The sequence below is a fragment of the Atta colombica genome, unplaced genomic scaffold (assembly GCF_001594045.1).
Source record: "Atta colombica isolate Treedump-2 unplaced genomic scaffold, Acol1.0 scaffold198, whole genome shotgun sequence".
NCBI lineage: Eukaryota > Metazoa > Arthropoda > Insecta > Hymenoptera > Formicidae > Atta > Atta colombica.
Window position 1 is genome coordinate 3,759,705 of NW_017259291.1, and position 16,002 is coordinate 3,775,706.

The window sequence follows — 16,002 nt, forward strand, 5'->3', positions numbered from 1 at the left end:
TATATATATATATATTGAAAAGAAAACAAGCGTAATGACTTATTTTTTCATAAACTGTAGAAACAAAAATACATTGAAGAATTTCCTAGACAAACCCAAAGCTGAAACAAATCTTGCCGAAACAAACCGCATGTATGTTTTTTAAACTCCAAGAAGCAAAAATTTTGATTACGTTATTCTGTTAATAAACATAAATAAATGTAGACTTTGATTTTTTTCTAAAAATTATTTTAGATTTCACAGTTAACGATCAGTAATTATCTATACAAGTTTATGAGAATCTGAATGCATGATGATTTTGATTTATGGGCACCGAAAAGAGCAACGTAGAAGACACTAGAGTAGCGGATTATTCCTTGCCGTTCTTGACAGATGCCGTGAAATCGCGCATAAATTGCTAACGATGCGCACTTTGTTACAGAAGCATGAGCCTGATGCTCGCCGGTCCGTTCTGCTACTGCCGCTTGATTTATCGTACCAACGTGGACAATGCGAGAAATATTCTGGCGTGTTCGCTTCGTAAATCACGGTTCTTCGGCAGTCCATACACTGTACCCCCATAGAGAGGAGATACCCTCTCCCTCTCGCGAAATATCACGGAGTGGCCCTTCCCTTCGTTCTGGCAAATATATATGCACGCGTGTGAGGGAGAAATGGATAAACGGGAGGACGACGTAACGAGAGATACACAGTCAATTCGGGATACGCATCCGTAAATCACACCAGAATCGCATTCGTGGATTCTGTGTTCTCAGCATCGCCCGAATACTGTATTAATTCTTTTTTCCCCGCGGTTATGACACGTGTATACCTTCGGGATTCTAAACGGAACAATGACGTTGTCGCGGTCATTGCGCTTTTGACTATATTGCCTTGAACAAATGCATCGCCAACGCGAAACTTTGTTATTGACGTCACGATCAATGTCATGTCACTAGAGCATTATGAAAAATGCAATAACTTGTAATTGACAAAATTATCGATTGTCCTCTCATTTTTTTTATCTTAATTATCTTACCTGTCGTTCTCTTCTGTATGATCTTCTCTTCGATGAGCGCTCTCACGCTAACGGACGCCGTCTGCAGAGGTGGCCCAACGACTTCTTTCTTCTCGCTCTTCTTATTCTCCGCGTCCTGCAACACGTGATTAAAAAAATGTGTCGCTAAATTAAACGGAACAGATTGTTAGTCCATGTGATAAAAACTGAATACTACAAGTGTTCTAAATACATACATTTGTGTTGCTTTCAAATTCTTTGTTAAAAATAGATTGGTCATTAATGGAAGAAAAAATTAAATATTGATGTATTGAATATTTTGTCAATTGATTGAAGTCTAATATAATAAAGCTGGGGTCTCATTGGTCGTGTATGGCAATAAGATTTTACCCGGGCTCATCTAGAACTCGTAGTTTAGCTAAAATTCTTGTTGAACTCCCGGCCACGAAGGACTCGTGACGGGAGAATCTGGATTAGAAGCTCAAATCACGGGCAAATTGACGCGCAGGATACTAAGGGAGATGTAGGGAGACTACAATGGTGAATAGGAGAAGCAAGAGAACGGGAGGGGCTGGAGATGCACGCTAATCACTGAGCAAGGCTAATTGAGGCGCCCGTTGGATTATATCGTAATGGAATCTCCGGCGTGTGCGATTCAGCATCCTATAATACACCCGGCGCTAAGGAAAGCGCCTAGTTTCTTGATGCTTACGAAGAATCAAATCAGTATCTAAACTTCGATTCCGAATCGCGAAATCTCAATATACCGTAGTAATAAAATTTATGTATTTTTCATTCTTTATATAGCTTAATATTTATGTGTTGAAGAAATCATTGTTTAATAAAGATACCAAAAATTTGAGAAAAATTATATTGAAAAAAATTTATTAAATTTTAATAAATGTTTGTTTGAATAATAAATAAATAAATAAATAAATAAATAAATAAATAAATAAATATATATACATATATATATATAAATGTAAATATATATTTATTTGGAACAAGAATCAATTTGATTTAAGTATCACTTTTTTAATTGAGTAAATATTTATAAAAATTTGGTAAATTTTTTTTCAGTACGAAAAACATTTTTTACTTTATTTAAAATTTTTTCTAATCTTAAAATTCTTTTTACCTTCATCTCGATCATTAATATTTTCTGATACTTATACTTCGATGCCTTATATTCTGTCCATTATCTAAAATTATATTTCCTTTTTCAATGCTTTTATAAAAGCTCTCAATTGCTCAATGCTGCTACATAGCATTTCCAAGACGACCTAATACATTTTTTTCCATCTACGTTGCAATATCGATCGACCAATTGAAAGAACGATAAAAAAAACGCAATACACTGACGACACAATAGCATCTCGCGGACTTATCATCATCGTATCAATTTATTATTATCCTCAAAGTAGTATCGTCGCAAGAACCTTCCCTTTCCACATCCCGCAAGATAAGTCGTTCTTGCTCGTGAACTTACTGTCGCCGCGAGCTACGGAGGCCCTACTTCCTAACTCACTAAGCACGGGAATTCCTTAAAGTCCGTGTAATTTTTTCCCTAAGGCGCCGCGCGTAAAAGTTATATTACTTAAAGTTTCTGCGAGTTATACGCACATTGTGCAAAGTGGACCTCGCGACTCGTCCTCACGATATGCAAGCTGGAGAGGTCGCTGCTACTCCAAAGCAACCGGTGAGTTTCAGGATACGTTTATAATTAGCATACTAATACTCGAGGGTGTTTCACGCGCATACATCTTCCGCCGCCATTGCCCTTATGTTAGTAACTGGCGTCGATAATATATCTCTCCGGATACATACGTCATCATCGTCATCTTCGTCGATCCTTAATGGAACGGAGCGGGCGGTCGGTCGACCTCTCGCGACTCCCTCAATTTCCTATCTCCTACTTCGATACGTGTGTAACGCGGCGCACTTACGCAGCCGCGTATATATCACGCCTCCCACGAAATTGAACTCTGTCTTTGACGGGGCGTATATCGTTCCGCTCGCTTCATGAATATTGATCGGCGGCCGTTAATACGCGGAATTGATTGCGGAACGTCCGCCACGCCGCGCCGCGCTGATCCTGAACTCATCAATTCGATCTGTGTCGATTACAGCTACCGGAATTATCTCCAGCGACTACCATTGTCCGTGATTATATTCTTGTAAGTTCTTCGGTAACGTTTCTTTGTACAAATTATTTTTATATTTCGCGAAAAGTGTGTAAAATTGCGAACACAAAGATTTATCTAGTCCATCAGCACTTTCTCTTGATACATCGATTTAATTTCGAATTATTTTTACATTTCTGTAAAAATATCTCCGTGGAAAAAGACATATCTATCAACTTGGTGTTTTTATCTTGGTTGATCAATATATCTATCAGTATTCTATTTTACGCCAACGTGTAATACAATTTAGAAGAAGTACATAGGCTATGTCTTATGGAGTATGATTACAAAGGAGGCGATTAATGAATGACGTTGCCGAGATCCTACGTGGTTATTTCCGATATTTCTTGTTCTTATCTCAGCCACGCTAGGCATTGATCAATCGACAATCCATAGCGCGCTTACGTTTTCCAACAATTCCTACCTTCAGACGATCAATCGTACTGCACGTCAACTACTTACAGAAAATAAATCTGAAACGCGTCGGCGCAGATTTATTGCTGACGATTTATCGCTCTGAAAAATCATTCGTTACGCGACCGTACAATGTAATGAAAAACGGCCATCGGCTCGTGTGGATGGTAGCGTGCCGTGTGCGGCATATTCGGGCGATTCCTCCGAAAATACAACGAATTAGGGTTATAATTTGGCCCTAAAGCCCACCACTACACAGCTGTCCGCGGAACTCGTGGAATCTCCTGGAAAGAGAAGTGCATCCCCCATGCACGCGGAGATTAATAACAGATGCCACTTAATGAACCTGAACGTGGCCACTACTCCTCTCACCACGGACACGCGTCCTGAACAACAACTAACGCGGTTACACGAGACTCTGTCTATATAACTCAATGCATTTTCCTGTTTTCCTCTTCTCACCTCTCTCTCTCTCTCTCTCCCTCGTTTCCGTGATGTGCATTAATCTGGGCTATATATCTATGAATCCAAAGGGCCATCGAAACTTTTCAATAATTCCGTGCGGCCGGGCAAAAAGCTCGGCTATGGGAAGTTGGTATGAGTCGCTGGTTGCCGGCAACCGGATAGAGCTTTCGCAGTAGTGCGGCGCCCGTTGGTCTCTCTCACGTTGGTCGAACATGGACGAGCGAATATGCGGAGAAAGGAGAAGAGAAACGAGGGGGTGTTCGAGAGGGTGGACATAGGGCAAAAGGAGGAGGCGTATCGCGGTGAAAACTCGGATGCTCGAAACGAGAGCAGCGCCGTTGAAAACCCCGACCGTAACCAGTCAGATTCAATCTGCATAATGGAGAAAGCTCGAGACAATGTTTGCACGGAGCTCTCCGCGCGTGCAATGTTTCCTTCCGCCTCTCTCTCTCTCTCTCTCTCTCTCTCTCTCTCTCTCTCTCTCTCCTCTCTGAACTGTTAAATCGTATCTCTCTTGGTCTTCCTCTCTTTTCCATCCCCGAGACCAGCGGACTTGCTGCGGATTGGTTCGGGGTTCGGATAGAACCAAAGAGCTTGTTAATGGGTTCATTTGGATTCGATCATCGCCTTACCTTTCCCATCCACCGGTGGTAACGTCTCCCTCGCTTGTCTGCGTTTTATCTCGTCTTCTCTGATTTACTCGTCCTCGTACCCGCCTCGTTCCAATCTTTACTCTATCGAGTCGTTACTGAGCGGTCTTCTCATCCGCCATCACTTACGCAAAGGTGAATGGAATAAGGAGGAAAAAAGGACGAAATCATCAGTAAGCGACGGTGGAAAATTAGATGGTCGTTAAAAATGTTAATTGGAAAATTAATTTGACGTACTTATTTGTCAAGATTGCACAAGAGCGTGAAAGATAAAAGGGAAAGTAGCTCCAGAATTTATAAGGATGAATGTGAAGACGAATTAAAAATAAATATTTAAATATGATAATACATTTTTTTTGCATTCTTAAAAGTATTTAAATTTGAAATGCAATTCACGTTTATCTTTGTATTCACATAAAATAAATTTCGATGTACATATTTGTACACTGAGAAAAAAATATAGTTAATTTTAATAAATATTTAGTTCAATACTGCCAACTAAACATTTACTTACAATAAGTAAATATTTGTTCAGTAAAAAAATGATTGTTAAATCAAATCAGCATTTCTTGTATCAAATAAATATATCTTTATATTTAATAAATATTTAGTTGGCAATATTCAATTAAATTTATTAAAATTGACTATATTTTTTTTTCGGTGTATATGTTAAGTTCTTTTTCTTATAATATATACTTATCAAACTTTCATATTTTCACAATCACGCGATAAAGTCTTATTGGAAAAAAGTCTCGATTTATGTGTGGTAATTCAATATGTCGATTATTATTCTTCTTGCCTTTTAGTGCCATCTGTCAGATCAATTTATTCCCACTCGTTCCATAGTACCGATTACGTCGTCGTCTTTCAATTGCAGAATAAAGAACATCTCCAGTCTGCCATTCATTTTTCCCCCTGCCTACCATCCAGAATCGAGTAAAAAAGGGAAAATTTTTGTCCGACGAGTTTTTCAGCACTTTTCTAAACGACATAGCCTTCGTTAAGACATTTTTAATCAGCGGAAGAAGAACTTCGAAAAGACGGAAGCGGTGAGAGGAGAAAGGATTTTCGCGGAATCGCTGATCTTTCTATTTCAACGGCTCTAACAACGCCTTACCTCCTGACCTTATTAAGAAAACCGCTGTTCGCATCCTCTTCCATCTAGAAATAGAAGAGATGGGAAAAGGTAGACGCGAGAAGAGAAAGATGTGCTTGCTGAAGTCGCGCGCGGATCTCGGAGGGCGATTTCCGCGATTTCTCTTATATTACTTTTTATGTCTTTTTTGCACTCTCAACACGACGATTATCACCTTGAGGATGCATCCTCGAGTATTGCGTTCTTCGAGGCCCCCGAGATGGCGACGGCAGCTTGATGAGATTTTCATAGAAACGCCGGTTGATTATTCGGATGCAAGATGCGCTCGTGCGAATTCGCGCGATTGCGAATTCATATGGTGATGCAACCGTCGGCGCGATATAACTTTGGAACCGCGCGCGGAGATTTTCTCGAATATTAAAGTTTTCGCGCCGAAAATGAAGTTTGGACGGGCGGATGCAAATAAAATCAGCCGCCGCGAGATGAGTTTCTTTATCCTGAAGAAATGACTGCGACCGAAAGGAAATGTCAAGCTACAACGTATGATCTTACATTGTCACATTACACTTCGATGTACACACGCGATGTAGACGACATTTGAAAACAATATTTTTTATATAATTATAATAAAATTGCTATCCGATAGGTTTCCTCAGAAAAGAAAATTTAAGTTTTCTTGAATAAAATAAGATAGAAAAATTCATAATATAATGAGGGCATGATATAAAGTTTAATTTTTATTTAATAATCAGATATATCGGATATTAATTATGCATTCTTAATATTAATTATTTTGTTCAGCCTGGGATTTGAAATGCATTATATATGATTTGATTCCGCTTTATAATCGCTATTCTTAAAATATATATATAGTAAAATTACAAGATAAAACGTTATTCGAATATTATAGAGCGTTAAGTTCATTTCTTATTAAGCTCTTAGCTTTACTCGCATAAATACGTAAATAAAAGCTTCTTCAAGCGTTATCTTTATCAAATATTTACCTTTTTGAAGTAACCGCCGTGGAGTCGCATGTGGCCATTAAGGGCCGGTATGTTTTTAAATTTTCGATGGCATAGATTGCACTCCACCGGTTTCGGTTCCGTTTGGGTCTTGTTGGAAGTAGTGACTGTTCCGGGGGAAGACGAATTACCGGGAGATGGACTGCCCTTCCCTACATTTCCGCTTCCCGGCGAGCCGACCTGTTGTTGTTGCTGCTGTTGCTGCGCCTGCTGCTGCGCTTGCTGCTGCTGTTGCTGTAAGCGAAAAATCAATCCTCTCTTAATATAATAATATATAAAGAAAGATTAAGAAAATATTGAAATATTTACAACTACAGAGTGTCTCAAATATCTCGAAATATATCCGTGTCAAATGTTTAAAAAAATTTATATTATTTTAACCTTTAATTGCCGTCACAGACACGGCAGAATATAGATTCTTTCAATAAAATGATAAATAAAGATTTAAATAAAAAAAATGTTACGTTAATGTTTTTTTAAACATAAAGTCATATCTATTAAACAATAATACAATAAAAATATAATAAAATAATTATTTAAAGAAAACAAGGCCTTTTAAACTGTCAATGCTAGTTAGACTCGACGACAATGTTAGTATATGACAAAGGAGCCATGATGGTAGTTAAAAGGTTAAATCATAATTACTATCACTTAATATTAAATAATAAATGATTTAAAGGGATGCAACAGATGTCGCATATAATTGCTGATGTACTCAATCCTGTATTTCTACAGAAGAAGAGAGAATAGCGTTTATAAAATATTCGCAACGTAACGACCTCATTATTTCCGACGGTGGCACATAACGAGTAAAGACTAGAATAAGCGTAAGACCGAGAATAATTGAACAAAGGGAGAATTTCCTTTATGATAGCTTCTCCTTTATGGCGCACCCTACATCTGGCTTAATGCTGCTCTTCTCTTGAAGTCGCAGAAGATTTTTAATGGCAACGCACGAAGCTTTTCGCTTTCCGGTGTTTCTCCATTTCGCTCTCGTCAAGGATCGTTTCGCATTTCGAGGGGGAGGGGATGAAATTCCATCTTAAGGGGGAGGGGAACGATAGTGTAGCACGCGTAACACTAATACGACTATGTAGCGAAAGTTGCCGCTCTCTGCCCGTCGGTTAAGCCCTCTCGAGAGCCGAGAACCGTTCCTCTTCCACCTCCTTCGAAGCCTTGCATAAACTCCACAACTTCGTAAGCGCGTAAGAGGGAATAGAGATGGGAGAATTGCTAACTACAGATCGGAGAACGTTGCACGCCCGCTGCACAATTTGCATCGCTTCCAGGCGATACGACGATCGTCCGGGGACGCGAGATACGGCGCGCGCGAAGCCTCGACTTCTGTATTATAACATATTGTAACTTCGCTTTTGTATTTTAAAGCTAGATCTTAACACTCTTCTCTAAACGTTGTTCTGCAAACGTTGATGCTCTAGATTTTGCGCCAATAAGAACGTGTTGATTTCTAGCAACAATGGGATGCTTCTCAATAGTCTTGCTTTCAAATGTATTGATTATAAATAGCTTTTTTTAGTTATAATTAATTTTTTCATACCAAAATATTGTCTTTATAAATGGAAAGTTTAAATTCTTTTTACAATTACTACTTAAGTCTCTTTAGTAACTTTTTCTAAGTAATTTTAAAAGCATAATAAACAAAATATTTAGAATAAAATTCATATATTGAGACGCAAGAGTAGATTCACATTTTGACATATAATTCTCGGTTTTTTAAAAATACAATATTATATTTCTTTTTATAAACTTTGCATTCTACACTCTCGCTAATGAGAAAAAAAAATTTGTTTAAAAAATTAAAAATTCTCGATGCAGATTTATGAAGATCAATTTGATCATTTGTAATATATTTGTCGCAAATATCAAATTAATTTTTAGAATTCTTCCATTAAATTATATATCTTAAAACTAGTTTTTAAGTCCCTCGACAGAAATGCAACTATAAATATACCGGTCTTAGAGAGGCTCGGGATTGCATTGCATGCACATATTCTCTCTCTCGTTTTCGTATCGCTCGCCAGGATAGCATGCACTCCCTTCACGCGAGTTTACTTCTACTACGCCTCCTTTTGCGGCGTGCAAAACTCCTGTCGTATAAGTTCGAGAATTGCTGCGAGAAGAGCGAAGTTGCTTCCTCTTCCATCAAGCCTCCCGGAAGGATCGGGAATTCTAAGCTTAGTCGTAAGTACATATTCGATGCTGCCGCGAGGCATGTCTGGATAAGAGCTTTGGAAATTTAATAACTGCGTAAGTAGATCCAATACTCGATATCCTGCGGAAGGAACTTAAAAGGTCGCGCGTTTAAAGCGCGGAAGTAATACAGCTAATATTTAGAACGCTTTGTGCATAATATGGATAATATTGTGATACTTGCTGCCTTATTATATTTAAAATAAAATCACATTTGCCGATATACATTGATTAGTTAGGTCGATCTGCCATTTTCAAGATGTTCGTTCGCGTCCAAATCGTTTTTCTCCTTTCGATCTGCAAATGAAGCTACATGTATTGATCTACTACACACATGAATCGTACGTGAGAAGCATTTAGCAGTGAAAGAACAAGAAGCTACATATGTACGTGTGATTAGTCTTCATATCTGACCCTTCTCCATTTCTCACCCTTCTTTGCTCAATAATAACGGAACGTTATTCAGTCTTAACTACCTATCTACCTCTTCTTACTCTAGGAAGCAAAAGCGATTTGCTATCGCATTTATTTCCTAAAGGAAGTCTTCTAACTTGAATCTACTAGCGCCATTAAAAATTCAGAAATGGGTTTTCTAACTATTGATTTATAGTTGATATTTATATTTGAACTCGGCGCGATATGTTATTTTTTCTAAAGATGTTGTCTTTATATGGATATTCTTATGTGAAATTTGTTATAAAAGGAAAAAAAGTGTAAGTTTTCATATAAAATTATAAAATATTTTATAAAGAGAAGCTTTTCATATCTTTTATAAATTTTTGTAGCAAATATCGCAAGCTTAATATATATCACTCAACAACTTATATATTGCTCAACAGCCTTTTATCATTTAGAGAAAAAGGAAACATATTTCTAGCCAATGAACAAACGTATTTTGTAAAAGAAAGAACGACAAAGGTGGAGAGAAGCGTGAAAGAATAGCAGCTGGATGTCTTCATAAAGGCAGATCACCCATAGCACGAACCGCGTAATTACATGAAAAAGAAAACACAAAGCGAGATGGTAATCAAAGAACGCTCTCTGGTCGTTTTCATTGGACACGCTTTTTGCGTGATATTGGTGATGTACGCGTGCATTCCGTTGTCCAGTCGAGGAAAAACATCGAATTGTGAAAAAGCTTTTGACACGCGTAAATGGGTATATAGCTTTGCGGATGAGAGCACGGATGATCGACGTTGCAATACGATCGCCATGGGGGAAATACGATCAAAACCGTATATTAGTTATTTAACAACTTTGACAGATTCTACGCATGTTGTTTCTACCTGAGAAATTTTACGAAAATAAATTTCACTGCTTTATTATAGTCTACATTTCTTTTATTAGCAGCATAATATAAACGCTGAAGCGTAATTCTTAAAGCATAATAATATATCGCCATTGAACTGGATTTAAAGCGTTAAGGATTAATACTTAATCCTCAACTGACTTAGTGCATTAAGTGCTTCAAATAGCAAACTTTAGCCTCGGCGAGCTTAAAGAAATACGCGTCATTGACGTTTACCAGCACTTCGCTTGGTTTCTATTATTTATCTTTTTTTCGTTTATTGCGTTAAAATATGTAATTCATTATGATTCGGCGATAAACACGATTCGTGTCGATGTGCAGCCTCCGCGAATGAGTTTAACTTAAAAGTAGGCTCTTCCATGAAAAGCAGCTCCAACAAAATTGCTTGAATTCGCGCGTCGACGAGTGCGATTATATTCTCCTCCAGTCGGTATTTTGCGCTCGTCATTGTTCGAAGCATGCCATTGATAGATCACGAGATAGCTATCGATTCTCTGTCGTCAGCAACCTACCATGATCATCTTTCACAACATCAAAGTACTCGATCGCGATAGATATCTCATCAATTTCTGCAAACAATCTTCGATCCTAACAAGAGCCTGAATTTCGTTTAAAGCGAGAGAAACTTTCGCGCTTTTCGTGTTAAGGCAATGCGTCCATTTGCCGAGATCACTTTCCGATCGCAAACAAAATTCGTATACAATTTCCACGATAGAAACGAGAATTTACAGATTAAAATTGTAAAATACTTTTTTATATAGAATTAGAGATTTGTTTTGAAATAACATCGATCAATATTAAACTATCGAGACAAGTGAAAAGTATTTTTCACTTGTCTCGATAGAATGGACATTGATTAAATTCCGCATTTATAATTACATTCGGATCTTTTTTATTCTCTTTTTACATTCGCAGCACGAATTCAAAGATAATATATAACGATAAATGACGGGTAAAAATATCTGCGGTTTCACTTCTTCCTGATTTTCCGCATTTTCATCGAATAGTGTGACTCAATTACTTCGGGATTAACGCGGAATACGTGATGAAAATTCAAAAGACGCTTTACGTGGCAAATCTGTGATCACAACGTGTTCCTTTTGCATTCGCCATTAGCGTTGCTTCGATAGTTTAGTCGACGGAGACGCAATTGTCTTAAGAAGTGCGAGGAGTCATTCCTCCTCTTTCCACTTCGAGAGACATCGTAGTGCTGATTCCCTCGGCAACGACTTAAGACCGTTCAAGTACGGCCGGAGTAAAATTACGGCCCGTTTCCGGGCCGGTGGTCCGCATAGCAAGCGGAAATTCGGTGATTCCATCGTCTTCGAGAACCAGTTTAAATGTGACGTTTGAGACTTGACGCGAGGAAGGTATAGTGTATAAAGAATTTATTACACAGTTGATTACACACCGCAGTTGAATTATACAAAAATATATGAAGTAAAATATGAAGCAAATAAAAAAGAGTAAAATTAAATGTCGAATTAAAGATATAATGGTAAGAAAAATTAATAATAAGTAAAAACATACAGCAATATTATGATCGAAAATATTAATTGCGTGTCTATATATAAAATATTAAGTTACATCGATAATATTTATCAAGTAGAATATAATTTTTGCAATTACGAGAGAATAGTTTATACTTTAAGTAAAGAATGATATACTTATATATTGAAGAAAATCGAGAACAAGTATTTATACAAGGACGAGAGAGAATAGAAGTGATCTAAGTGCCGCTGAATTGCACGGATGGATTGTTACTAGCGGTTTGCTTCTTGAGCCGGTATCTTAGCTGGTCCTGGCATGTATGATTAAATTAGAACAATGCCGGCATAACTCGCCTAGCATGCTCATCCCCTTCCGTCGTAGTCAGTTACTGCAGCCTGCCAGGTTTACCATTTACTAGTAGATGCTAGTAGTTTAGAAACTCTCTCTCTCTCTCTCTCTCTCTCTCTCTCTCTCTCTCTCTCTCTTTCTCTCGTCACAACTTCTCCCCACTTTATCCTCTTCGTCTTTCTCGTTCTCCGTTTCTTCCTGCATTTGTCGATTCGATCTCTCCCCGCGGTAATCTCGTGGCAATCCGTAATTTTACGGCGTGCGTGCGTGCTTGTCAGGGTGACAATGTGACTTCAACTACCTCGACTTAATCGCTTCCGCACGGTCCGCTTCTCAAGGAGATTGCGCTAACGCGTTAACCCTTTCGCGCCTAATGGATTATATGCGGTAGTCCCACGTGTGTTTAGCACGAAATTCGACGGCTTTCACATTGTTACGAAGTCGTGAAAGTTTTATATTATTATGTTTGTAACATGCAAAATAATATTTTTAAAGACATTTTTATTCTTCAAAAAAACTCTCAGATTCTTTTTAAATAGATAGCTTTAAGAAAATCTAAGAACATTGTTTCAAACAAAATTTCAGGAAATTATAAATTGCGCGTAGTAGAAAAAAGTATGTTGGAATTAAACTGAAAAGAACCTTATAACTTCAATTAAAATAATAAATTTTGCCTTATACCAGTCTTGGTATTTCTGCAGTATATTTGAACCGCAGTTATCGTAGAACGGAATAACGAAATAGTCTGATAAAATAAAGTACCGCAATCCTTGCAGGAAAAAACTTCATGCCCTAGTTCCGTGACATCTTGTCTAAACATAGCGAATTACAGTGGCCTTAAAATACCTTTTAATTGAACAAAATTGGAAGTGCTGGTAGCATTACGTTGGAGATACAGAAAAGGTACAGCAAAGATAAATATTGAGTTTGGAACGAAACGAGAAAGATAGAGCAATCCGAAAATGAAAATGGACATTCATTCATTTGACAAATTCATCTTGTGCCTCATAGTGCTAATTACTCTAATGAAAATGGTAAGACGGATAAAAATTGTTAAATCATGTAAGTAACATATGCAAATCGCGGAAGTTCTGCTGTAATTTTTATTTTCTTTATTTGCTCTTGTTGCGAATAAACATTGTTGTCTGACGGTGATTTCTGCAAATTCTTTTGCAATTTCGTATTGCGGGATTGTAGCACAACTTTTCCATAAAAGTGTTAAAAACTAAAAGCTTTTTCTGTGTACATAGTTATAGGTACATCAAGATAAATATTCTCGCATAAAATTTTCACGTCTACTCGATATATTGTTGTCATTAATTTATATTTCAAACAGTTCAATAAATAAATGTTTCTGAAAGGAACACTTTTTTTTAAATATCTTGGGTGCATAAATAAAACTATACGAATGACGTTTTGTACATATTCATCTTGTTCGATTAAAGAATCTTGGATGCATCCAATTCAGATTGCTCCTGTGACTTTTAGTAAAATTACAACAAACATACAAAGCAAAAGAAGTTGCGACGGTGAAAGTATTTCATTTCTCGGATGGAAGTTTGCCTACTTCCTCCCTGCTTCGACGTGGAAGAGATATTATTCCGGCACGATCTATTAAAATTTTCGCTGAATTTTGTCAATCTCGAAAGTAACTCGAGGGACGAGATAGGAGGGTCGGGTCTTAGGTAATATGAAATTTGGCGCAGCTGTCGCGCATCTCCGAGAAAATTCGTATTAATATCTTCAGCTGTTCGATGTATTTTGAAGTCGATGAAACCACACGTAGCGAACTAAGAAGAACAACAATTTTTAGAATAGTTATTGGATATCAATAATTTTCGAGTTACATGCAATTTAGTTAGTTAAAGAATTTTTTCAATTAAATTTTAGAAATATTTATGAACAACGTTTCCTTTTAGAAAAATGTTTGCAAATAATTTGCAAGTAATTCGCAATAGCGAGTAATTCGCAATACTGCCAATTCACACAACTGCATTGCATGAAATTATAAGTGGACAATATACCGCGGGTAAAATTATCTCAGTGCTCATGTTTTCTTTTGCGCTTGAAAAAATATGTTACGAAGCTAAAAGCTTATTATTAACCTCGCTATATTATTAACCTATTCTCTTTGAATTTCACCGCAGCAAGATGAACGGGATTTTATTTCGACAAAATCGGTGAATAAAGATTGTGAGAAAGAGAAAGCACATGAAAAGCGTGCCGCTATACGCTGCTGCTCGCGAGCAAATACACAGCTACCAGTCCTTATATAATCACCGCGTAAGGTAGAAAACGTGGGAGGCTTTGAGCTTTCGTCGACATCTATAAAACATAAAACTCGGCAAAAAATATCAGAAAACTCATTTCCATCGATCCTACCTATTTAATATTCGTCGGACTAATATTTACCATGCCAGAAGCAAGTTACAAGATGCGGACATAATTACGGATAACATTGTGCGAAGAGGAAATACGAGAAGCTCAGTAATTTTTTTTCTGGATTTTAAACGATGGATTTGCTATCAATAAAATTACTGCATAAATTACAAAGAAACATTTTGTTTCTTTATTTCTAATCGATTTAAATACAGTTTTCTTTCCTAAAGACCTTTTTTGTGTTAAATATATTCATAAACAGTCGCGAATTTTAAACTACGAAAAATAATTTTGAAATTTCCTTGTTCCTAATAAATTTGAGGAAACTGTTCGTAATACTTGACGTGAATACCTCATGTAAAATTGAATTCAAGTTTCGTAAGATGTCGATGACATAGTCAACGAAGAAACTTGCCCATTCAAGAATTAAAGCGTGACAAATCATAGCACACTCTACAATATTACATCAGCGGCGCAAATCTTATGCGACGTAGTAACGCATGGAAAGGTGTTAAGAACGATGAGAGAACCGTACCGCAATTAAAGAAGCTGTCAACTGCAAAATGTATTAGCGAACGGAAGCGGCGCGACGCCACAGTGTGCTTTGCGTTTAATCGATTCCCTTTCAGCGGTAATCCGCGCGCCAAAACTGCACGTTGTCGGAAAGCGGGTTGCGGACGTGCAAGAGGACATGGAGGCGAAGGAGAACGTTGTATGTAGGTGGATGTACGAGGAGCGTTGAGGTGTACATAGGTAAACGGAAGACGCGGGAAAACGCGTCACGGACGACGTCCCGCTGAGGTTCCGTGTTACACGCAGGCGGACGCAAAGCTGGGAAGAAGCGAAGAGGCGAGGGGAGGGGAGAGGAGATTCGACGGGACGGAGGCGGACGGGCGTAATTACGTTTTGTCGCTCGTCGCCCGGATTTCCTTTGTTACATTAGCCACTCCCCTGTCCTAGGACGCCTAGAGCCCTGGATACGACGTCGCCAGGAGAGGAGTGCGCCGTTAATCTTTAACGACCTGAACACACCGGGATCGGCACACCGAAAAGGGAGAGAAAGTCCGATCTCGAGCCGAACCATGGAATGGGAGCGTGCGATGAGAGGGCTTTGTAATCGAATCCCACCGTTTCCTCTCCTGTTTTTGGCGACTGCCGTCGTAGACGATGCTGATCCAGTTTATACGCGGTCAAAGCCGGCCGAGAAAGAATCCTGTTGCACGAGCAATCCCTGAGTAGATTAGACAAGCGATACTTTTACATCTAGATACTTCATAGTGAATATACTGCATGTGATAATGATTATTATAAGCATATTGCATAATTATAGAGTTTTTGAATGTGTCATTTAAAAATTGCAATAAATGAATTAAGTTTAATCGAGTTTGACTACAAATGTAAGGTTAAAAATGCTAGAGTAAATGAGCACAAATAGAT

At 38.0% G+C, this 16,002-nt stretch overlaps 1 protein-coding gene across 1 annotated transcript in view; it reads right to left on the minus strand.

Moving 5' to 3' along the window:
- LOC108686868 overlaps positions 1-16,002 on the minus strand; it is a 292,272-nt gene that overhangs the window by 10,826 nt on the left and 265,444 nt on the right. Inside the window, exons 11-12 of the mRNA XM_018192364.1 lie at positions 6,810-7,061; positions 1,019-1,133 (exon numbers count right to left, since the gene is read on the minus strand). Coding sequence (XP_018047853.1) covers positions 1,019-1,133; positions 6,810-7,061 — 367 coding nt within the window. The remainder of the gene's footprint in view (positions 1-1,018; positions 1,134-6,809; positions 7,062-16,002) is intronic.